This window comes from Protopterus annectens, chromosome 4.part0 (assembly GCF_019279795.1).
Source record: "Protopterus annectens isolate FY-2018-M chromosome 4.part0, PAN1.0, whole genome shotgun sequence".
Lineage (NCBI taxonomy): Eukaryota > Metazoa > Chordata > Ceratodontiformes > Protopteridae > Protopterus > Protopterus annectens.
The window spans coordinates 540266271-540292471 of record NC_056733.1 but is presented as its reverse complement, the minus strand read 5'-3'; the positions used below and the strand labels follow the sequence as shown (position 1 = coordinate 540292471).

The 26201-nt window shown below is 39.8% G+C and overlaps 1 protein-coding gene across 1 annotated transcript in view; it reads right to left on the bottom strand.

Moving 5' to 3' along the window:
• Positions 1 to 26201, bottom strand: part of INPP5J (inositol polyphosphate-5-phosphatase J) — a 791140-nt gene that overhangs the window by 636588 nt on the left and 128351 nt on the right. The window contains exon 2 of the mRNA XM_044068468.1: positions 24051 to 25004. Coding sequence (XP_043924403.1) covers positions 24051 to 24997 — 947 coding nt within the window. The 5' untranslated portion in view covers positions 24998 to 25004. The remainder of the gene's footprint in view (positions 1 to 24050; positions 25005 to 26201) is intronic.

The following is a 26201-nucleotide window of genomic DNA, read 5'->3' as shown; positions in this document are numbered from 1 at the left end:
AGTTTATATTCACGCAATATGGAAATGTATAGTAAAATTAATCAGTACAAAAGTGTATATTATTTATGATCTGGTATAATAACATATAATTCAGACAAGAACAGTATAGGAGTTATAATAGTGGCTATATATTTTTGTACTTGGTTTGAAATTATGTTATATATATGCAGACAGTTGCTTATAATGTCATTTTATTTAACATGAATACTGTATATGATGAATGAATTAATAAATGAAGGCATATATTTTTATACAAAAGGAACAAAAATAAGGTTTGAGGAGGAAATGTGTCTCGTTAAAACATTGTTATATAAGTAGCCAGCAGAGTAAACATTGGCTCCTATTGACTTGGACCTCCCTTCCTTTAAGCATAATGGAATAGCTTGTACAGGTGACACATTTAAGTGAGTTAGAGCCTCCATTATTTAGTGGAATATCAAGTTAGTTGTGATTAATTGTATGTAGTCTAGTATCAGACCCTCATTGCAAAGCAAATTCTTGCGGAACAGATGTTCGGGGATAGCATCAAAAACAGGAGTCTTGGATATCAATACAACAGCTTACTCTGGAACCCAGACTACGGGGACACCCTCTGGTGAAAGTTAATGACAGAGTCTATTTGGAAAGAATATATATCAGCAGATATTATAACTATTAGGGACATTTTGGATAAAGACCCCAACAAGATTCTATCCTATAATACCCTGAAGGTTTTCTTCAGGCAAACTTTGTCTGTGGCAATATCTACAAGTAAGAAATGCTACAGGTGACTGTTTTAGGAAAACAGAAGACAAGAGCTAGCTTGTGTGTCTCATAGATGGTACTGAACTAGGTGTTTTTAAGGTGATAAAGATGTCAAATCACTCTTTGAGTCTTTAGTTGGGTATAATATGCACCTCCCAAATGTGTATGTATGGGAAGTCATGATCAATTCCAATATCCAGGAGCATGACTGGCAAGACAGTATTCTGTTCCTTGCATCTAAGGATATCTCAGAATTGGCTAGTTTCACATTTCATACGCTAATATATATTTTTGGCAAAAATCTCCTGAGTGCTTGGTTAAGAGAGGTTGAGGTCATATGAGTCTGCTGAAGATATGATGCAAGAAAAGCCAATTATCTGCACATGGTAAGGGAGTGCCCTAGTGTGATACACATTTGGGCCAAATGATCCATGGTACTACAGCCCTGTTGACCCATGTATGATTAGCAGAATGGGCTTCAGAGGGGCCAGTTGAAGGAGGATGATCATAGTACGTGCAGCTGATGCCCATTCACTCACATATAGAGGGTGGCAGGCTGAAGCCTCGTGGCACTGGTGACACGTAGTAGCGCTCAATGTATTCTTCATCTGCAGTGGCTGGGATGGCTCATGTTATCATTGCAGTGAGTATCTCTTTAAAGACAGAGAAAGGAGGGAAGTGTATATGTTCCCAACCAGCCAACAGCTGTCTTTCAGCAAGCCACCTGCAACAAAGAAGGGTAAGTTGCTTCTCAGGACCTGAATATGGCCCACTTGCTACCACCTGACTCTTGCCTGAGGAGGAACAAATGGTCTGATTAGGTTTCTCTTGGAGAAACAAATGGGCTGTAGGGCTCTCATCTAACCCAGGGATGCCACGCTCCTCTCCTCAATTAAATAAATGGGCCAAGTGGATGCAGGTAGGACCAACTTTCTGCAAGTCCTGGGGAAGGTACAGTGGGAGGAAAAATAAAACACATGCAACCACCCCAGTCCTGAGGCAAACATAGATATAGCCAGACAGGATGGAAGTGAGGCTGGCTCACCCATTGGAGGGACAATATGACTCTCTATACATCTGACCCAACATGAATGTTGAGTTATTGCAGGAGCAGCTACTTGGTCATGTGGTCGAATGTTGTGTGTAACGCAGAGAGACATGGGCACGTGTACAAAACTACACACGGGACTTCTCCAGAGTAGCACTGTATATCACAACTAGTGTATATCACAGCTACCCACCACCATGGGGAGGGGTTAAGTATTAGTAGAGGAAGCCTGTTTGAACAGGGGAAGCTCACTAGCACCCATTTTTCTCCTTCTGGGGAATGAATGTCTTAATAAAGAAGGGAATGAATGGGCAATTTGGCTCTTGTCCTGGTCAGGGAATAAATGGGTCTGGTTCTCTCCCTTGTAGAGGAATGAATTGGCCAGTTTGATATAGGGAGGGCCGTCTGATGGTGGTGGTGCAAGAGACAAAAAATGCCAACTAAGCAAACAGAAATGACCACAAAAATTCATTGAAGAAAGTGAAAACACAGCAGCAAAGTAGTTTTTTGCAGGTTAAAAGGATCCTCACCATATGTGTTGTGGGAGGGCTGCACACCCTAAACCTCCTCTCCACTATTATATTCAAACTCCAGAGGTCAAAATACCTCAGGGTAGAAGCATACTTTGCACCTTGCACTATGGAAGCATGCAACTGCTAAAAGACTGTGATATCAGAACTGGGATACAACAGTAGGGTAATGCAAGGAAGGGCACCTTATCTGAACACAATACGAAAACTGCTACTTATTTATTTATTTATTTATTTATTTATTTGGAGAGGATGTAATCATCAAGAATTCTTTGGGGCTTTATGGACTCATTTGTAAAGCCCCTCCAGTACCAGGCAATGGGATATACATACAAAGAAATATGACAATTTTGTAACATTTAGAAACCTATATGCGTTAAAAAATTGCCGACCAAGGTATCAGTTTAAAGATGTTGTCTGATTTCCTAACTAATGGCATGATTCAGAAGTGGAGTAAGTTACTTAAAAAGTCTATTCTATTTTAACATACAGTGGATATAAAAAGTTTACACACCCCTGTTAAAATGCCAGGTTTTTGCAATATAAAAAAATGAGACCACAATAAATAATTTCAAAACTTTTCCCACCTTTAATGTGACCTATAACCTGTACAATTCAATGGAAAATCTGTTAGGGGAAAACATATAAAAAATAAAAAATGTACAATTAGCTGGTTGCATAAGTGTGCACACCCTTAAAGTAATACTTTGTTGAAGCACCTTTTGATTTAATTACAGTATTCAGTCTTATTGGTACACACCTGCCATCAATTAAAGAGACTGATTAACCCCAAATAAAGTTCAGCTGTCCTAGTAGGATTTTCCTGACATTTACTCAGTAGCCTGCTACAGCAAAACCCTTGGTTCGCAGAGAGGTTACAAAGCATCAAAGGGATCTCAAAGGTATCATTCAGGAGAAGGGTACAAAAAAATTTCCACAGCATTGGATATACCATGGAACACAGTGAAGACAATCATCAAAAAGTGGAGAAAATATGGGACAACAGTGACGTTGCAAATAACTGGATGTCCCTCCAAAACTGATGAAAAGATAAGACAAAAACTGGTCAGGGAGGCTGGCAAGAGACCTACAGCAACACTGAAGGAGCTGCAGGAATTTCTGGCAAGTGCTGGTTGTGTACTAAATGTGAAAACAATCTCCCGTATTCCCCATATGTCTGGGCTATGGGGTAGGGTTGCAAGATGTAAGCCTTTTCTTACAGAGAAAAACATCCAGGCCTGGCTAAAATTTGCAAAACAATACATCAAGTCTCCCAAAAGCACGTGGGAAAATGTGTTACGGTCTGATGAGACCAAAGTTGAACTTTTTGGCTACAATTCCAAAAGGTACACTTGGCGCAAAAACAACACTTAGCATCACCAAAAGAACACCATCCCCACGGTGAAGCATGATGGTGGCAGTATCATGCTTTGGGGTTGCTCTTCTTCAGCTGGAACTGGGGATTTAGTCAAGGTGAAGGGAATTATGAACAGTTCCAAATACCAGTCACTTTTGGCCCAAAATCTTCAGGAGTCTGCTAGAAAGCTGAAGATGAAGAGAAATTTCACCTTTCAACACGACAATGACCCCAAGCATACATCCAAATCAACAAAAGAATGGCTTCTCCAGAAGAAAATTAAAGTTCTGGAATGGCCCAGCCAGAGCCCAAACCTAAATCCAATAGAAAATCTGTGGGGTGCCCTGAAGAGGGCTGTGCACAAGAGATGCCCTCACAATCTGACATATTTGGAGTGCTTTTGCAAGGAAGAGTGGGAAAATATTGCCAAGTCAAGATGTGCCACGCTGATAGACTCCTACCCAAGAAGACTGAATGCTGTAATTAAATCAAAAAGTGCTTCTACAAAGTATTAGTTTAAGGATGTGCACACCTATGCAACCAGCTTATTGCACGTTTTTTATTTTTTATATTTTTTTCCCCTAACGGATTTGTTTTTCAATTGAATTGTGCAGGTTATACGTCACATAAAAGTTTTGAAATGATTTATTGTGGTCCCATTTTTTTATATCACAAAAACCTGGCAGTTTAACAGGGGTGTGTACATTGTAGATATGATGCATTTATCACAGCAAAACATCAGAAATACGAACTGAACATTACCATGATTGCTACAAATACTTTTGTTAGAAGAATGGAAAAAAACTGCCTTTAAGCTCTTTTAACAAAACAGAAACATTGGAATTTATTTATTGATTTACATATCTGTAAATGCCACTGACGAAATTCTATGTTCATAAAATATCCCCATTCTTTTTATTTTAAAACTGTTGGTCTCATTTGCCATTCACTTTATTCTTACTCCTCTTATCATTTCCTACGTCTCCTTTCTGTTTTCCCTTAATTCTTTTTTGTTTTCATTGATCAGCATACTTTTCAATTTGTGAAATAATCTGATCCCAGATTCACGCAGTATTTTTACATTGTGGAAAATACAAAGGAAGGGGTTTTGATTCCACTACAGAAGTGCCACTTTAACTTCTAATTTCTTCCATATATTTTAGGCAAGCTTAGTTCAAATTATTGTGTTTGGCTGAGAAGATTCTAGTAGTTTGACTGCATGAAGTGATCCTGCATTTCCTCCAATAATTAAACAAACATTCTTAATATATACATTTCTTCAGAATGTTATCTTTAAGTATCTTAGCATTTCTTTTCCTGAAAAGAAACTAACTTACATGGCACTATTTTATAGAAAGGTCCTTGTCATCACAGTTTTTACAAATATATATATATATATGTATATATATATGTGTATATATATATATATATATATATATATATATATATATATATATATATATATATATATACACACACACACACACACACACACACATATATATACACACACACATACACACACACACACTATATATATATATATATATATATATATATATATATATATATATATATATATACACACACACACACACACACACACACACACACACACATACACACAGACATATATAAATATAGACATATATAAATATTATGTTATAACACATAAAAGGCACTGAGAAACAGTTGCATCATAAATCAGAGCCATAATGTCATGGCATACATCATAAAATCTACCAGGGTAACATGGAATCCTGTATTATGGCCCACTTCACACTAAATTCTTCAAGGATGAATACATCCCACTGAACACTGTAACAGCCACAGCCCAATATGGCCACATGCAGCCAAGAAATTAGAATGCTGAAGTTACATATCAGAATTATTCCTGGCTGATCCCTAGGTCTGCTGCATAGTCAATCAGAGCTACTGCACAGCTTATTCAGCAAATGCAAAGAAATCATCAACCACTAGTACAAATACTGCAGTGGCCAGCCTAGGAATAATCATCTGTGTGCTGACCTGGGAAGAGCAGGTTACACAAGCTGCCTTTTTTCCACAGGGCACCTATGGTCTATGGTAGTGGACATCTTCATCTGTGCAGAAGGCATCATACAGACAGACACACACATACACACCCCATGTCATTCAATGTTCTGGATACATTATTGCACCACTTCTGCACAAAGAGTTCCCTCACCCACTGCATCATGGTTAAACATGATGCCCCCTTTGTTGGCAATGCACACTGCTATGTACTTTGTGCTGCAGCACCACCACGGCCTGTGTGATATCACTGCACAGGTATTATCCATGCAGCAGTTTCAGCATGTTTACAGTATGTTATATGTGACGTGTGGTGTACACACATATAAATGATTACGCAAATACTAAAGAAAATTTAACATTAATAAGTTTAGACATTAATAGTGCTTTTAACTAAGTTAATTGGAACTACCTTTTCTTGGTTTTAGAGGAATGTAATTTTATAAATGTTTCTCACAACTTATAAATCTACTTTATGAAAATTCCTTAGCTTATATAAAAATAGGTTGTATATTTCGGAGTTAATATTGATTTCCACGGGAACTAAGCAAGGCTGCCAGTTGTCACCATTAGTCTTTAATTATGGAACCATTTGCAAACTATATAAGATTGAGATGAGATATCAAGGGTAAATGGTTACATAAATTGAATTCTAAGATATTACTGTTTGTTGATGATATTCTTTTGACTTTAAATGATAAAAATTCTCTTAAGGCTGTTTTTAATGAAACATAATCTTTTCAGAAGAAAATCTGTACTTACTTTCAATGAAAATAAAGCAAAAATTTTACCTATAAATTCCAGTACTTATGATATGGAAGAAAGATTTTCTAAATATCTTGTGGGAGATAAAAAAATAATTATATAGGGATAACTTTAACAAATAATATTAAGATCTATAATAAATGTAAATTATAATAATAGTTTGGCCATTATAATCTTATTAATAAATGGGAATATTTTTTTCCATGGAAGATAGACTTTCTTTAATTAAAATGATTATTTTACCAAAAAATTTATACAGAACACAATCTTTATCTCTCCCCTCCCCAAAATATAAAAGAGTTTAATTCTCTAACTCTTGAGATTCTTCTGGTATCCCAATAAACCCAGATTAGCTTTAAATCACCATATCAGTGATTGGTATTTTGGTGGCATAGGCTTAAAAGATTTAAAATTACATTCTTTATCATCAATTATAAAAACAATTTCTCTCTGGCCAAACAATAATTATAATGCCAAATGGAAAGAGATATAAGAAAGCATCTAGTTAAAATCCAATTATTTGACATACTTGCACCAAAATATAATAGTAAACAATAACTTTCTTTGGTTATAGAAACTACATTGATTCTTGTTATATTTTCTTGATAATGTCCTCCTTCAGAAATTTTATTTGTAAAAATCCAGGATATAATGAATGGATTTTTTTACTGTTTCCTATTGCTTATACACAAAATAACATATGTGCTTTTAATCTATCTACAATTAATGCATTTAAAAATAACAATTTGATATACTGGTTTCAGCTGATGGATAGAGAAAAAATTGCACACTTTAGATTAAATAATAAAATGTAATTTAAGAAATGTGGTTAGATGTTCAAAATTGTAAATACTGAAGAGAACATAAAATTAACCATGCAATCATCAGTAAAAATGTCATTGCTAAGTTTATTGATCTTTTGATCATTTTGATGCATCAGGAAATATTGGACGAAGGACTCTTATTCAGAAATATATAAAGTAGTTTAAAATTCTACAAATTATTACAATGAACGTTACTGGGATTATTTCAATTCAATAAACAGTTATTATCCAAGTGAAGAAGATAAAAAAACATGTTATCATCCCCAAAACAAACTACTTCCTCATTAAAATGGAGATTGTTTGCCTGGAAACCCATGCAAAAAACATTCATTACTCCACATAGCATTGAATAAAGTATAAAAAAAGTAGGATGTTGGAGATGTACGATGAATATTAAAGCGGACTGGCAGCATATGTTTTTTGATTGCAAAGTTATTACATCATTCTGGAATACTATTACTGTTTTTTTACTTGTTTTATTTAATGATAAATTTATTTTAACCAAATCATTAATTGTATTCAACACCTCAATACCTACTTGTGTAAAGAAAATAAGAAAAACATTTCTATGGAGTATTCTAACAGTTGTGAGGAAAGTAATTACCAGGAACTGGAAAAATGAATCGACTCCAACTTTGAAAGAAATTATAAGTATTGCAATGGACATTTGTCATTTAGGACTTCTTACAATTAAGATGAGAACAACCAGAATTACCACTTCTTACAACATCTGGCTAAAACTTAAAGAACTGCACTCATTACAAGCATTCTTAACCCTGGAAGAGGCTAACATTTGTGCAGTCACAGAAACTTGGTTCAAAGCTGTGGAGAGCACCCCAGCCATACCAGGTTACTCATCCTATCATGTATTTAGACCCCAAACTGAGGGCAGCAAAACAAAAGGAGGTAGAGTTGCAATATGTATAAAAGACACCTCTAGGCTGGTCAAACAGTATCATGTACAGGAAACACTCCAGGTACAGTTAGCAATTGACAAGCCCCTATTCAAATCACAGCTAGCTATAGGCTCCAACTCTGACTCAAGATGCCCATTCCACCTATCTGTACCCCTTTGAATCTATCAAGATTCAACCTTTTACCCTGAACCTGGGCGACTTTAACTATCCAACCATAGATTAGAAGAAATACTCATGCCAAAATACAAATGCCAAGAGATTCCTTGATTTTGTCAATGCAAATGCCTTGGACAAGTTGGTTGACACCCCCACAAGAGGTGAAAATATCTTGGACTTGGTATTAACCAACATGAGTAACCACTGTAGCATCCCTACAGTGTCATCATCCCTGGAAAGATCCAACCACAAAGAAGTCACTTTTGAAGTCACCATCTCCCCAACCCCCCCCCCCCTCAACTTGGGTCAAACAAAAAAACTTCTCCAAAGCTGATTACAACCTCCTTAGGGAAGGTATAAACAGCTTCACAGCCCCCTTCCCCTGCATAGGAACTGGCACATATGTCCAAACCTACACCAAAGTACTATATGAGCATATATGTAGCAGCATGGAATCAGGAATACCTGACAGGACGAAATCATCCTCCTCAAGGAAGAGTAAACTTGTCTGGTGGACATCTACAATAAATAAACTCTATAATAAAAGGAAAAAAATTGCTGTCCAGGACCAAGAAGAAGCAAGTTCCTAATTGGAAGCAATCTCTCCTTAGCCTGAACAAGCAAATAAGAGCACTAGTGAAATCCTCCAAAGCAAACTTCGAATCCAGACTGGCCACATCTACTAAAGACAATATTAAGGCCTTCATCACCTATGTCTGCAATCTCAAGGGAAGCACCCAGATCTGCTCAGAACTGGTGGTCAAGGACAACACGTACACAAACGCTGTAGATATGGCCAACCTGCTGATAAACAGGTTAAGTGAAAACTTCACTCCTCTGTCCTCCCATCAGTAAAACAGGACATCCCCAGTAGCTTCCCCCTCCCCTTATCTGTAGGAGGCAAGTCATCACGGCCCTCTCAAAGTTAAAAAAATAAAGCCTCCATGGGACCCAATAACATCCCTGGATGCATCCTACATGAACTCAGGCAGGAACTTGCAGCACCATTAGGTACCCTAGTCAATGAAAGCCTGAGTACCAGCTTTGTCCCAGCTGAGTGGAGGACAGTTACTGTCATCCCCTTTGCACAAAGCTGGAGTGTCCACCAATCCAAGAAATTATACACCCAGCAACTAACTAGCCTGATCTGCAAGGCCATGGAGTGGATTATAATGGACCTCATTAAGAAGGACATTGGCAACCGCCAGACACTAGATCCCACACAGTTTGGATTTGTCAAGGGAAGGTCATGCCTGTTAAATTTGGTCAACTTCTTTGAAATAGTCACCGAGGCCAAAGACAAGGGGAAGATGGTACACTCCGTCTACCTTGACCTGGCCAAAGCCTTCGATACTATTCCCCACTCAGGTACATTAGATAAACTCTCTCAACTAGGCATCAATCCATATGTTACCAGATGGGTAGAAAACTGGCTTACTGATAGAACCCACCTAGTCAAAACAGAGGAAGCCACCTCAAGTAGTAGATCTATAACAAGCGGTGTACCCCAGGGATCGGTCTTGGGGCCTCTGCTGTTTGGGATATATTTCTCGGAGGTGCAGAACAAATCTAGTGGGTTATGGCTGACTAAGTTTGCAGATGACTGCAAGCTGGGTGCTGTCATCAATTCCACTAGTGATGTGGACATCCTCCAAGAGGGTCTCACTCAAACAAATGACTGGTGCCACAAACACGGCCTCAAACTGAATGCCAAAAAATGCATCATCATCCGTTTTGGGGAGAGTGATGTCCCGACAAATTATCATATTGATAATAAGGTACTAAGCACACAATCAGTCGTGAGGGAATTGGACACCCAGGTTGATAGCAAACTGACATTTGACCACCACATTGCCTCCTTTGTACGGAAAGCTTTCTACATGGCCCACCTCGTAAGAGTATCTCATCCAGGGACAAGGTGGTCATAACATCCATGTATTATTCCCTTATAATATACATATGTGAGAGATGCAATTATACAGCCAAACTGGAGGCTAAGGTATCTCCACCCAAGACTGGAACAGACAGTCATGAGAAGAAGGTCAACACTTGCACCACACCACCAGCCTCACATAGACCTACTAAACCAGCACTGGCAAAAAATACACATAAATACATGAAACCATACTCTAAGGCTCTAAATAAAAACCTGTAAAAGCATCAGAGAGCTCCAAAGCAGACACCCACAAAACCTGCACCTCCTGTCACAAACCAGACAACACATAAAACACAAAATCAAGGTGCCGAACAATCGCAGCCCTTAAGGCGAAATAAAATACCTAACACACTAGTAATAGGTGACTCAATAGTCAGGCACACTGATGCCCCATTCACTGGGTTACTGTTAATTGACTGTCGGGAGCCAGAATCCCCCACATAACACAAGCACTCAAGTCACTCCCGAACAAGTACAAATATGACTCTGTCATTGTTCATGTTGGTGTGAACGACCTAAGCCGTACCTCCCTGGACTACATGAAAAGAGACATGGAAGAGCTCTCTGATCATGTAGCCCAGGTGGGTATGACCCTGACCCTGAGTAGCATCCTGCCCTCACCAAGAATGATACCTCAGTATAAAGAAAAAATTATCAATTTTCAACAATTGGCTAAGCTTCTGGTGTCATTCAAAGGGGATCCAGTGTCTGTCATCCTGGGATGACATGCTCGACAAGCCAAGTTTCTTCACAAGAGACGGCTTGCACCTGTCACCCCTTGGCTTTCGAATACTGGACAAGGCTCTTGCTGCTCCCATAGTGCCTTTTTTAGGCAAGGCTCAAAATTCAAACCCACCTCCGTAAACAGCACAAGTAAAAAACTGAGGGTTATGCTACTCCACTCCAGGAGTTTAAATCTCAAAATGCATGCGCTCGAAGCACTCCTAAGTATGGAGAACACCGACATCTGTGCAGTAACTGAAACCTGGTTCAAGGCTCCAGAGAGCACTCCAGCATTACTGGGCTACAACTCATAAAACACATTTCGGCCACAGAACATGGACCGAAACACAAAAGGAGGGTGTGTATCCATATTCATCAAGGATACCCACACCTCCAGGTTAGTGGTGCAGCACGATACCTCTGAGATCATCCATGTGCAACTAACATCGGGCAAATCTGCAATGCAAATTGTGGCCTGCTACAGATCACCCTCCATGACCCAGGACCACCACTCCGCCTTTCTGGAGACACTGGAGAACATGAAGGTCCTACAGAACACCCTGATCTTGGGAGATTTCAATTACCCTACCATTAACTGGGAAAACTACTTGAGTACAAACTCCCAGGCTCAGCGCTTCCTGGAATTTATCAACTCAAATGCCCTGGATCAGCTGGTAAACTCTCCTACCAGAGGCCACAACATATTGGACCTGGTCATCACCAACATGGGCGACAGGTGCTCCGTACCGGAGGTCAACCCGTCACTGGTTAGATCAGACCATAAATTAATCACCCTGGATGTCCACACCCCACCACCAACCCCAACCAAGGAAACCACAGTGAAAAACATTTCTAAAGCAAACTTCACCTTACTTAAGGCAGAGGTGGTAAGTTTCACAGCCCCCACACTAAAGGATAACACTTCCCAAGATGCAGAATCCTTTACAATTGCACTCTATGAGCACCTACAAGGATGCATGGATCGTGCCATCCCTAGCAAAACCAAGGCTCACTCCCCTAAGAGAAGGAAACCAGTCTGGTGGACCCCTGCCACAAACAGGTTATACAACAAAAGGAGGAAACTAGTTCAGAAAAAAAGCAAATCCCAAGAAGGAAAGACATCCCTGATCAGTATCAGTAAGAAACTAAGGTCCATCATAAAATCATCCAAGGCTAACTTCGAAAGAAAAATAGCCAAGGATTCGAAAGATAACCACAAAGCCTTCTTTAGCTATGTCAAGAATCTAAGTGGCAACTCGCAGATATGCTCTGAGATAGTGCAAAATAGCACAAAATATACTGAACCTACTTATATTGCCAACTTACTAGCAGTTAGATTCAGTGCAAACTTCACCTCCCTCTCACCTTCAAAAGGGCCCACAACAATACCAGAAAAGTGTACTGTCCCGAAAATCACAAAAGCACAGGTGAAAACAGCCCATTCAAAAGCCAAAAACACAGCATCAATGGGGCCAGATGGTGTCCCAGGCTGCGTCTTGCATGAACTACAGAACGAACTAACCCCCACCTAAACATACTGTTCAACCTCAGCCTCTCCACAGGCTACGTGCCCATAGAATGGTGCACAGCAAAGGAGGAGCCACAACTGACCCTAGTAACTATCGCCCCATAAGCCTGATGAGTCTGGTCTGCAAGGCTATGGAGCGTATCATCATGGAACTCATTAACAAAGACATTGGGAACCTCCAAACACTTGACCCGACCCAGTTCGGCTTTGTTAAGGGCAGATCATGCCTACTAAACCTGGTTGACTTCTTTGAGACAGTTACCAAGGTCATAGACAAGGGAAAGGTGGTTCACACAGCCTACCTTGATCTCGCCAAGGTATTCGACACCATTCCTCACTCACCAGCCTGAACATAAACCCCTACGTCACAAGATGGGTTGCCAACTGGCTTACAGACAGAACTCTCATGGTAAGAATAGCGGGCTCCAGGTCTGACTCTAAATCAGTCACAAGTGGTGTCCCGCAAGGCTCAGTTCAGGGACCCCTACTGTTCGGCATATATTTCTCAGAAGTACAGGCTAACACAGGAGGACTATGGCTAACCAAGTTCGCCGATGACTGCAAACTGGGAGCCATAATTGACTCTCCGACTGACAAGGGCATCCTCCAAAAAGGCCTTACTGAGACAGACACCTGGTGTCAAAGTCATGGCCTCAAGCTAAATGCCAAAAAATGCATAGTCATCCCGTTTGGGAAAAACAAAACACCCACGAATTACCACATAGGCGGCAGCCCCCTTAATACAGAAGAGGTAATAAGAAATCTGGGGACCCAGGTAGATAGTAATCTTTCCTTTGGCAATCATATTGCCAAAGTAGTTAGAAAATCCTTCTATATGGCCCATCTAATTACTAAGAGGTTCGCATCTATAAATAAAGAGGTTATAGTGCCCCTCTACTCGTCACTCATCAGACCCATCATAAAGTACAATGCCCCATTTGGGATGTACCTCACAAGACACTTTCAACAACTTGAAAGACCACAAAAGCACCTCACCAAGAGGATTACTGGCCTCAAACATATGTCCTATGCAGCCCAACTGAAAAAACTCCGGCTGTACTCAGTGGCATATCCCTTACTCAGAGGTGATCTCTGCCTAACTTACAAAGCTTGTCTAACTCAGAATTGATGGACATGCTCCACCTAAAGAAATCCAAGTCACTGTGAGCCACGCGCTCTAGTGAGCTAAACCTCACCACAACAATAAATAGAACATGCTGGAGGGATAGATTCCTGTCACAGAGACACCCCATGCTTTGGAACAAAATTCCTAACTACATTAGGCAGAGCCCCTCACTAACACTTTTCAAGAGAAGCCTTAATGAGTGGATGGGTAACAGAAAGTACACCCCTGGGATAACTTCATTGGCTCTGCTTGACAGAGGCTCAGTTAATTAATCAATGGGGCGGCGAAAGCCGGCACACTCTGGCTAGGCTTATAAATGCCCTCAGGCAGATAGCTTAGTACCTACCTATGAATCTATGAACCTATGAACCTATAAGACCCATTATTGAGTACAATGTTCGTTCTCATGTACCTCACAAAGCACATGCAGCAACTGGAGAAACCACAGAGGTTCCTCACCTATAGAATCCAAGGCCTCAAAGATCTACCCTACACAGACAGGCTAAAAGCCCTGTCCCTCTACTCTGTCCCCTACAGACTCTTCAGAGGTGACCTCTGTCTGGCATACAAAGCAATCTCAGACCCCGCCCTGATGGGACTGCTACATATCCACAAGTCAAGCTCCACTAGAGTAACGCGCACATGCGACCTCAACCTGGTCTGTGACATCAACAGGACTTGTTGGCAGGACAAAGTCATGTCCCAGAGACTCCTCCCTTTTGTGGAATAGACTCACTCTCCACATAAAGCAGAGCACCTCATTAAATCTTTTTAAGTGCAACCTGGATAACTGAATGGGGAACAGAAAATGCACCCCTGGGATTCCACCTGTGTCCCTGCTGGACAGTGGCAAAGGGTGCTGACTTGTTGTAACACAGGCTAAATTCTTGGCTAGGCTTGTAAGGGCCTCAGGGCCTAGTAACTTCCTATGATCCTATAAACAGTCACTAATATGTCAGCAACAAAATCTATTTCATGAATATTTAGAGTTTTTGATATATAGTAGACACCTCTGAAATAGTTGGTTTTGTTTTAAAATTTAATTTCTATATATATTTTAAATGTTATACTCTGTTATCTAATTGTTAAACCTCAATAAAAACGTTTTGAAGAAAAAAAAACTGATGAATTGCAACATTTGCAAAACATTGCTGTAATAAAACAGTAGCTCTTGGCTTTGTTTAGAATAACAAATATAAAATACATCAAAAATATAAATGTATAGTTTAGCTGGGACTTCATGCCTAAAACAAGTATTTCTGTAAAAAAGAAAAATAGCTGTATTTTTTAATGTTTTAGCACAGATGACATTAGCATTTTTTTTTTTCATTAAAACTCAAGATGTGGCTGCTTATTTGTTTCGAAGCTGAAAGCAGAATCCAAGGGTATTTTATTGTTAACTGTCCCAATATCAATATCTGAAAACTTCATGAGAATAAGTTAAACCATTTAGGAGTTGCAGTCCTGCAGATATAAAGAGCAAAAATAACAAAAATTATTAGTAAAGAAAATCTACCACGTTCCACCAGGATAAAGTGGTTGAGTGAGTACATATCAAAATGTAAGCAAATAAAATAACTGCTCAACTATGAACACAGCCTAGAATCTCAAATAACCAGATATCTTAAAAACAAGAAACTTTATTAAATGACGCGAGTGCTTTCGTGTTGTAACCAGCGCTTCTTCAAACATCAACTGAAACAGAAAAACACATGGTTTAAAAAAGCATTCACACCAATCAGGAACAGCAACCAACACAGACACATTAATTGGCGAATGTATTCAGCCCTTTGCAATATATTAATTATCCTCTGAATGCAGCCAAAACTAAAGTAACATGCAAAAAGAATAACTATTAAAAACCATCGCATTAACATAGTATGATGCTCTAGTCGCTAATATGTTGCACAGAGAAATAGCTAAAAAAAAAAATCAGTACTTACGTATTATCGCAACCAGATTTTCGTGGTTGCAAAATTGGCATGCTGACATGAAAACAACTGCAGGAAACACCATAAGGTGTTATTTTGACATTCTTACTGATTAGAAATCAGTTTGCCTTACTTTCAGGAAGAGTAACAGTCGTGCAAGCCTTCTTCCTGTTTGCCATGCAGTACACACGCACACTTCAATTGTCACGGCTGCTGTCATGAGAATGATTCAAACTGTTGACAGGTCTGCTTAGAGACCTACTCATAATCGTGTAGATCACCCTTCTGCATCACAAAAATGTAAACCAGACAAAGCAATGTAATGTTACATTTCTTATATGACAGTATTATTTGCAACTGTTTTATGGGGATTTGATTTTCATAGTTTGAATCTTTTTCTAACTCCTGCCATACTTCTCCATATAACCTGCAAAGCACAACCACTACCGGTCTTCCCCTGGGAAGTCACATTGGTTAACACTGCATGCTTGAGTTAATCAGGAATAGGTATGGGAAGACGGAACTAATTGAAAACAGAGAAGCTGCTCTTCAGTACATCTCCTGTGCTTAATTTTCAGGGGATGATAATAAGACCGCAATCAACAGGACATTAGCAGCCATTCTTAATCAGGCGTGCATCTGCAAAGCAATGCACGCAAGACAGGGAGATGGTTTCTCAAATTGTTCCTGTTCCTAACAGTCATGTATAGTTTTTAGCCACTTCTGAGGAATTACAAAGTGTTTCCTGCACTCGGATCTGTGGAGGTATGCACATTTCGCGACCGTGAAAATCTGGTTGCGATAATATACAAGTACCAAAAAATCATATTAATATGGTCTAATGCTATAGTTGCTACTGACCACTCATTGTAACCTAGAACTAATTAAAATATTGTACTAATGACCTTCTTACTACTGCAAACTTCTTAATATGTGTTTATATACCATGCATCCATTCAACGTCTAATAAAAAATATATAAAATTCAAAGCCGAAGCCATAGAACAACAATCCTAATGCAACCACGTGACTGCAGAGAATGGGTCAAGCTTACTTTAAAGTATTGATACGCACTACTACAAACTCATTCATATTGTAATTCATCTAAATAGTATGCAAAAACATTTTTCACCAAGTAGCAGCTTCAAGGAAGTTGAATGAGCTCTAACAGAAGCAGACAGAGATTTGCCATGAAAATAATAAAAAAGGAAATGGCCTTAGATACTCCAGGAGGAGATGGTTTGCTTAGAAACAGCCAAACCCAAATACCTGGGATGAAAGGAAACAAAGCTGATCAGACTTACAAACAGTCCTAGTTTTATCCAAATAGTACCTCTGCTGTCTGTGCAAATCCAAGATATGCAGGACCCTCACAGTAGCAGATTGAGGAGAAGGGAAAAAGGAATGGAGTTGTACTGAATGATTCAAGGACAGCTTATTGACTACCTTGGGTATAAAAATGGATTAGTATGAAGGGACACCCTCTCCCTGTGAAAAAACAAAAAATGAAGAATAACCATAAGGACCAGGAGCTCAGAAACCCTCCAAGCAGAAGTAACAGCCAGCAACAAAAACAGTCTTCCAGACACAAGGTTGCAAAGAAACAGAATCTGCAGGCTCAGAAGGAGCCAGAGTCAATTTTTCCAAAACAAAATTAATGTTACAAGTAGGAGGAATAGGCTTTCTGGAAGGCCTAATATGCAGGGTGCCTTTAAGGATTGCTTGACCTTAAAATGAGAAGTCAAATGAGGATTCAAGGGCAGACAAGCAGAAGTGGCTGACAAATGGGCCTTCACAGAAGAACAGGCCAAGCTAGATTGGAGCAACTCACACAAGAGAGGAAAAGAGGACTAGAGCCTCCCCCCACACACACACACTGAAAAAGCGTTCTGGTTACGAGCATGGCACTAGACCGAAAATTTCTTCCATTTGGGTATATAAGATTTTCTGGTTGAGGGTTTCCTTGCCTCCTGTAAAACCCTGGGCATGTCCTCAGAAAAGAAGTGCCTGAAAGGGATTAAAACCCTATCATCCACAATGTCAGCTGCAGAGTGGACAAGTAGGGATGGATGAGTGACCCCTTGTCCTGTGTGAGAAGATACAACCAGTGAGGTAACTTGTGTTGATTGCCCCTGGCCAGATACAGCAAGAGGGGGAACCAGCACTCTCTCGGCCTAAAGGGAGTCACTAGCATGCAAGATTTTTGGGGAGTGCAGCTGAATCTTCTGCAGGAGTCTTGGAAATAGAGGAAGGGGACAGAAAGCAAAATGAAACCTCCCCTTCTATGGCAAGGATACGGCATCCATCTTCCAAGCCAGATGGCATGGCACTCTGGAACAGAAGAGAGGAAGCTGCCTGTTCAGAGGGAAGCCAAAAGATCTACCTGAGTAATATGCCACTGATGGACAATCTCCAGAAACATGTCTCTGTGAAGCATCCATTCATGAGCCTGTGTTTTGGACCTGTTCAGAGAGTCTGCCACAAGATTGTTCGCTAAGGAATGTATACTGCCTGAAGAGTTAACCAATAACTGACAGCCACTTCCCAAGCCTGAAGCACCATACTGCAGAGGAGGTAAGATTTTGTGACCCCCTGCTTGTTGATATACCACATCAGTGTAGTGTTGTCTGTGTACACCTTCAAGGACCACAAACAGAGAACATGGGGCAAAGCCTGAAGGACCAGAATCAGAGCCATCATCTCTTTTATGTTGATATAGTCTGATGTCTAATTAGGAGGCCAAAGACATTGAACGTTCAGGTGGCCAAGAGATGCCTCCACCCCATGTCCAAGGCATTGGTGAACAGCTCTTGAAAAAGGACTGGAGGCTAAAAGGGCAAGCCTGGGTTGACAGCGAACTGTTGAATCCACCACTCAAATTCATTCTTCAGATAGGGAATAAGAGGTACACTGAAATTCAGAGGATGATGATGCTACAGACAAACCAACCTGAGGTACCATTGCAGCTTCTGCATGTGCAGGAAGCACTGAAATAGAAGAGGCCATGAATCCCAGGGTCTGAGACTTTAAAGAAGAGAGATGGTGAACTGCAGATCCTGCAACAATTAAATGGGAGAAGGCACCTGAAGCAACAGGTCATTTGTAGATAAGGAAAAATCTAAATGTCTTGGAGCCTACAAAAGGCAATCTCAGGAGCTAAGCATTTTGTGAATATCCTTGGGGCAGCAGAGGCCGAAGGGCAAAGCAGAGAACTGAAAATGAGAGGAAGACACAGAGAAATGTAAAAACTTCCTGAAGAGAGGGTGAATAGGGATTTAAAGGTAAGCATCTTTCAGATCCAAGGACAGCAGAAAAGACTAGGATAATAAAAGAGGAACCATACTTTGGAGAGTAAGCATCCAAAAAGAAGGGATCTCCAGAAAGGTGTTTTGCTAGGAGAGATCCAAAATAGATTTCCAAGTGCCCTCGTTTTGAGGAACCAGGAACATCCTGGAATAAAAATTCCACTCCACTTAGGAAGGAGGGACAGTATGAATGGTCCCTTAGTTCAACAGGAACCCTAGAACCTCTGGGAAATGAAGAAGTTGCTCTAGAGGATGTTGAGAAATCCCAGAAAAAGGAGGGAGAGATTTCCATCCCATGAAGTAACCCTGATGGATGATAAAAAGAACCCAAGAGTCTGAAGTGATGACACACTAGTTTGGAAGACAAAGGGAGAGATGAAGGGCAACAGAACCTGGTCTAAATGGGGGGGGGGGGTGAACTGTCAAAGAGAAGCAGACTTATCAGATAATGGAGGCTTCAGGGCCACAGAAATCTGAGAAGCCTTAATAGATGGGGCCCACGTCCCACCCTTCCTGCCCTTAAAGGCCTGGTGGGGTTGCCTGCAAACAAAAGCAGATATAGAAGGATAATTCCTCTGGAACTTGAGAGACAAAAATATTTTCAAGGTCTTGCAAGGCTTTGTCTTTCTCTTGAATAGACTAAAGTCAGCACCAGACATCCTAAAAAGATGAGTATTATCCAAAGCAGCATCCAACAGCTTGACTTTAATGTCCTCAGGAACAGACTGAAGACGATTCCAATAACACCACCTTATGACAGATGCAAAAACTGCAGCCCTAGAAGAGGCGTCAGCAGCATCACAGCTACACTTAATAGAGTGGTGGGCCACTTGAGAAGCAGAACCTAAAAAAGATAAGGCAGAGGATTTGCCTTCAGAATCAGGGAGGGCAGAGATAACCTGACAAACCTGAGCAACCAAGGCCAGAGTATACCTGGTCATGTGGATCTACTAGTCAATAGTCCTAAAGGCCGAAGTAGAAGCAGTGTAAACTTTTTTGCCAATCCTCTCCATTGCACTGCTATCATTATCAGAAGGCAAAAGTTTGGAAGAGGTCAAAAGTTTAGAAGGTTTGTCAGAAGACACTGATGCCACAGCAGGATCAGCTGAAGGACATTTAAATAAAAATTGACAATCCTCAGGAACCTAATAAAACCTATCAATTTTCTTAGGAGCAGGAGGATGAGAATCAGAGGACTTGTAAGCAGCAATGAAAGTATCTAACAAGGCAGCCAACACAGGAGGAACTGCTGATGGTTTAGGAGTATCCACTTGAAGCAACTCATGAATATCTTCTCCGAATATTCAACACCTGAGAAGAATCCCACTTAAAGAATTTCATCATGCTAGCAACTGTGCCCCCAAATGACAATTTCTCAAAAGGAGACTCAGGGTTAACAGACTCCTCATCATCAGAACCATAAGCCAAAGTTGAAAGTATCTGTGATGAATAGGACAAAGACCCCTCACCAGACAGGGAATCCTTGTACGAGGAATCTAGTTCCCTAAACTGGTTAGAAGGGGTAGAGGTCCAAGGAAGATCAGGTACTGAAACTCCTTGAGGAGGCTTTAGGTCCATTAAGGCAGAGAACAAGCCATTCCCTTTGAGGATCCACAGGCCAGACGGAAACATGCTTTAGTTTTTGTATTTTCTTAGAGGGGACATGAGTCCTAACAAATACCAGAGGTTCCAACTCCTACAGAGATTCGAGAAGAGAACCTGGCACTTCCACCCTGACCAATATCTGCAGAATCCCTCTAGGACCCTCCAAAATAACCAACTGCAGTTCCCCCTCAATATCCAGAGTAGACAGCTGCAAAGCCTGAGAGGACTTGCCTAAAGATGGACCCATGCTAGCCTCCAGCGGGGTCATAGCAGAGGAATCAGACATAAACACCGAATGATCTACAGAGCTATTACCTGCTCCTTGACAGATGTCTGGTAGTTGCTGGGAAGATATAGAATCCGGCCAAGACTTCTTGGCTTTCTTCATACCTGGTGAGAGTATCTCGGGATTAAAAGATTCTGCCATGGTACCCTGGGATAACTTTTTAAGCCTCTGGTTTACAAGTTAATTGTCTAGGGAAGACAAACAGCTTCTGAGCGTCTTAGCACAAATGCCTTACAGATGATATTACAAGAGTTATGATTGTGGGAAGCGCCCAAACAAAAAAGACACTGTTCGTGATTATCCTTATAGGTAATCTGCCTCCCACACTGACATTTCCCCTCTTGGATGACATGAACTCTACGTAGTGATAAAAAATACAAGACAAAGAAAATAAATTTAAAAAGAAAAAAAGAAAGAATCCCAATGGGACACTTATCTGGTATTGCTAAATGTTCACTAACGCAAAAAAATGTTCAATCCAACTGACAACAACTACATTCGAAGTGGCAGCAAAAGAACTTCTGGACAGTTGCATCCATACGTCCCATTTATGCCATACATTCCATGTGGGGGAGTATAAATGTGACATACAGAGCAAACAAGATCTTTTTTAAGCTTATTTATACTGACTGAGCAACAGGCTGCCTGGGAAGGGACATCCCTTATGTACCGAATACTGGAACAGTGATATGTAAGAACATCATTACTGACTGTTTTTTTTTAAACAAGGGATGGCCCATGTTGATGATCATACCGATTACAATCTTGAATATTAGCAATCCATTTCAGAGCCTAAACACGAAGTTTATAGATGAAATAAACACAGGCAAATTAAGGGAAAAAACATGGAATAGTTGACTTTATTAGTAAATATTATTAAAAACAGTTGGACCTTTACTCCTCTACTACAAAAGGATTTGTGCTACTATGTTATTTTGGCTTGAACAAAACTAGTAATTCCTTACACTTTAGTAAAATAACCTTAAATTTAGCAAAATCCAGCTTTAAAACTAGCAGATTTACACATTTTTATAAAAGAATTGTAAAACTCTAAAATTCTATTCTAGGCGGTATTAAATTATCCCCATGGTGTAAAATCATTTAATAAAGCTCTGAATAATTTACTGCATCCTAGGTAAGTTATTTATTTTATTTTAAATTTGTTAATTGAGGTAGAGCGCTGGTTTCAATGGACCATTTTCAGGCTAATTCTGGAAAGAGGAGAAATAAAGAAAAAAGAAAGAAGGGAAAAGGGTAAAGGGGCATATTGTTATGTGCAATAATTACACAGTTAATAATGAAAAGACAGATGTAGGGAAAGGATGAAGAGTAGAATGAAAACATATTACAGGACTGTTCGTTGTCTTTAAGTGTGTGTGTGTGTGTGTGTGTGTGTGTGTGTGTGTGTGTGTGTGTGTGTGTGTGTGTGTGTGTTTGTATGTGTTTGTATGTGTGTGCGTGTGTGTTTGTGTGTGTGTGTCTGTGTGTGTGTGTGTGTGTGTGTGTGTGTGTGTGTGTGTGTGTGTGTGTGTGTGTGCTTGTATGTGCGTGTGTATTTGTATGTGTGTGTGTATTTGTATGTGTGTGTGTGTTTGTATGTCTGTGTTTTTGGATACTTATATTCATGGGATACAAGGTTTATACACTATAGTAAAAAGATTGTGGCATTCTATTCCTTGTATTTATCTGTAAGTATGTATTTATGTATAATTAATACAGAACCAAACAAATTCCATCTACTAAAACTGCAACTGTGAAATCACCCATGGTAACAACACTGGCAAGGCTTCATAAACTGAAATAGCATCACAGAAAACAATAGCAAAGTCATTTAATACTCTGGAAACCAAGTGGGCTCAATTACCTGTTTTTTTTTAAGCTTAAGCCACACTGCTCAAATCTCTAGTGAAAATGCAAAACAATCACTCTTCGTTGTGCACTAGGCTGCATAAAGCTAGAGACATTAGGGGCCTGGATGCTGCCCTGTTTCACAATAAAGGCAGAGTTGTCAGTGTTTAGCAGCAGCATGTCAAACTACCACATGGTCAGTCCACTACAGCAGCAGTCCACAGTAAGGCTTAAGCAGATGTTTTGCTCTGGGATCAGCTGCTGTAAACATCTACCTAACAAGCAAAATATGCTTATCCAGCATCTTCAGAAGCATTCAAAGTTGTAAGGATTATATGGATTTCTTAAAGAAGAAGCACACAAGTACAAAACTAGAGCAAAAAAATTATACATGCCATTTGTGACATTAAGTGTCACACAGCATGGTCACAGTGGGTTGAACAGTTAGAAAAAAGGAAATATTTCATCTTCCTAGGGTGGGACAAATGGGGAAGCTGCTATGGGGATGAGATGTTAAGGGGCCATGATGGAAACAGTCCTAGAGGGATTCCTCAGATATTAATCAGGGAGGTGGAAAGTTGGCATAGTGGTTAAGGTGTTTACCTTACACACAAAAGGCACAGGGTTTAATTCTCACATGGAGTAATTGGCAAGATTTAAAATGGCCACAAGGCCAGTTAGCCTATTACTAATCTATGAACATATTAATCAATGATTGGCACCTCAGACAGACTGCTTATGGGGCACAAGTACAATATGGACATTCACTTAAACAACCAAAGGTTTTACTGTGTCTGCTAAAAGTAATGTCCTTACATGTTACTAACTGCAATAACAAGGAGCTAATACAAGCCTTTCACTACAGTTCTGTTGTTTGAAATACTTTTTTTTTTTTACTCAACACAACCTTGGGAAGTGGAACTGCCTGACTCTGAACTGCACAAGGCACCAAGTAAACAAGTTATGTTTCCTGGACCCATCATCCTCCAAATGCACAACATAATACTTAGCATGTACATACTCAGTTAAGGTCAGTCAGCTATTTTGGCTACTAAACTTATTATTTCTACACCCCATTCCAGAAATAAGACAGTATAACATTTTGTTTTTAAGACTTTCAGGTACTTAAGATAATTATCCTGTAAAGGTGTGTCATATTTCTTCAGTATCCACCTGCATATGCCTCTAACAAAGTCATTTAAGTTGAGCAAAGAACTTATTAAGTCCTGAAAGCAAGCAGTTGAGTCTACCATTTCTTAGCCAATTAAACACAGATAAAATGGCTTTCTTACTCTTTTTCTAGACTAATGACAAATCTGTGTCTTATTGTGACTAGTTAAATAACTTTGAAGAAAATCTACTTTTCTTACCTGAATTCATCATCACTAGCTTCTCCGTCTGTGGCTGTAATTCTTTCTGGGACAACTTTTCCTGATCCTCCACACTGAAATGCAGAGTTTCCATCCAGCTGTGAGCCAACAAATACTTTATGTTGTGATGTATCTGGATTTAAAGGGGCAGAATTACATAATGTCTGTGGCACGTATTGCTTTAGTCCCACATTAGACAAGCCAAAGGAGTTCACAGTTTCCATACCTTTATTTGGTGTCCCATCTGGTTTGCTAGGGGTCAGGCCTTTATTTGGTGGTATACATAATCCCACAGGGTTTAGTTCACTGGACACTTTGTGATGTAATCCTGATCCTACAGTGTCTGGTTCAGCAGGTCTCATAGAGACAAATCTCTTTTGTGAATCACTTGATCCACTTGCCCAGTTTGGCTGTAACCCACTTGCTGGAGAGGTCCCAGATCCCTCAGTCTGCATGCCTCCCAAGTTCTCTAACACCATTTCCTCTGGTCCCATGATGACACATTTCGCCAGTGGCACAGATGATGTCCTATTTGTTGCTGTCAGAACTCCTGTGGATTCAGAAGTATGCGAGTGTTGTGACTGGTAAACTGTGAGTCCACTTGTCTGAGTAATAGTGCATCCACTGGCAACTGATGGTATTTGTTCAGGTGACCCAGTAAAAGAAGAACTATTGACAATGGATGGTACTGCTCCTCCAAGCCCAGTAACAGACGATCCACTAACAGCAGACAACACTGCCCCACCTAGTCCAGTAACAGAAGATTCAGTCACAGCTGATGACAATGTCCCTCCTGACCCACTACTATTTAGTCTAAACGGTTTCATACTCCCTCCTGCTTTCAAGAGAGCAGACTTATCTTTTGAATCCGAAGGTAATTTTTGAGGTTCTTTTTTTCCTGTAGTTGAAAAAGTAGTATTCGCTGGACTCTTTAAAACAGGATCCATATCCAATCTAAATAAAAACACAGAGAGAGCTTATTTATTTAACCTTCATAGTCATAAACATTTCAATCTTCAGAAGACATTTAAGCAACCAGTGGAAATGCTGTAGGCCAGAAGGCAGTTCTGTAACTTTACTCCAGGCAGACAAAAGATGTACAAGATACATAGGGAAACAGCCCAAGGGTGTTGTGATATCTAATTTCATAAGCAGAGTTCCACCAACCCTTTGAAGGTCTCATTATGTTTGTTGATATTACATTGTTGTCCATTGTATTTTGTGTGTGTGTGTGTTTGTATATTTTTGCTCGTTTGATTAAAAAAATAGTTCATGTTATATATTGTCATAATGTCTGGTTATGCCAATGATTATACAATTTCTCAAAGTATAGGTTTTCTAATGTGCATCAGTGCATTGTGAGACATATTGGAGTGGAGTTTGGAAATAATGAAACAAATGTATGTAGACTGTATTTTTAAACAAAAATAAAACTATAATGTGAAATATTAATTACTGTTCTGATGTAAATTCATAATATGTTAACTTTTTTGTTATTTTTGCATTTATTTGTTGACAACATGAACACCCTAGACACCAGCATCTTTTAGGGCTGCACTAGAAGCACTGTCTGATTAAATGATTAGAGTCAGACAGTAGCCAAATGGAGGCTGAGGGAGTCAAATCTTGGACTACAGGCTGAAACTCAATAGCAGCATATAGTATAATCTTCTGTGGTAAACTGACAGACAATGTTTCTTCCTTCTCATTCTGATTATGTGTGGAATAAAGATTACATTGCTTTAAGTATTTTTTTAGAGTTTGTTTTGTTTTCTCACCTTTTCTTATGTGGTTTCCTTTTAATTCTAAATGCCAAAGAATTATTTATATTAAACTAATATGGCAAAAAAGTGCCTCTCAGTTTCAACTTAAAAATATTTAATTAGCACTACCCACATTTGCTGCCTAGTCTGGCAACAAACAGAAATATGGCACCTCATGAGGTAGACTAAATATCAGTGGTACAGTTAAGCAATAACCCACGCCTGGGTGTGGGTAATGCTGGATTTACCCACAGTTGGTGTGGTTTGGTCATGAGGGCAAAGCCCGAGTGGCCAAACAAAGACAACTGTGGGTAAATCCAGCATTACCCACACCCAGAAGTGGGTTATTGCTATTATACAATGAAATTATTTAACTACTGCGGTGGTG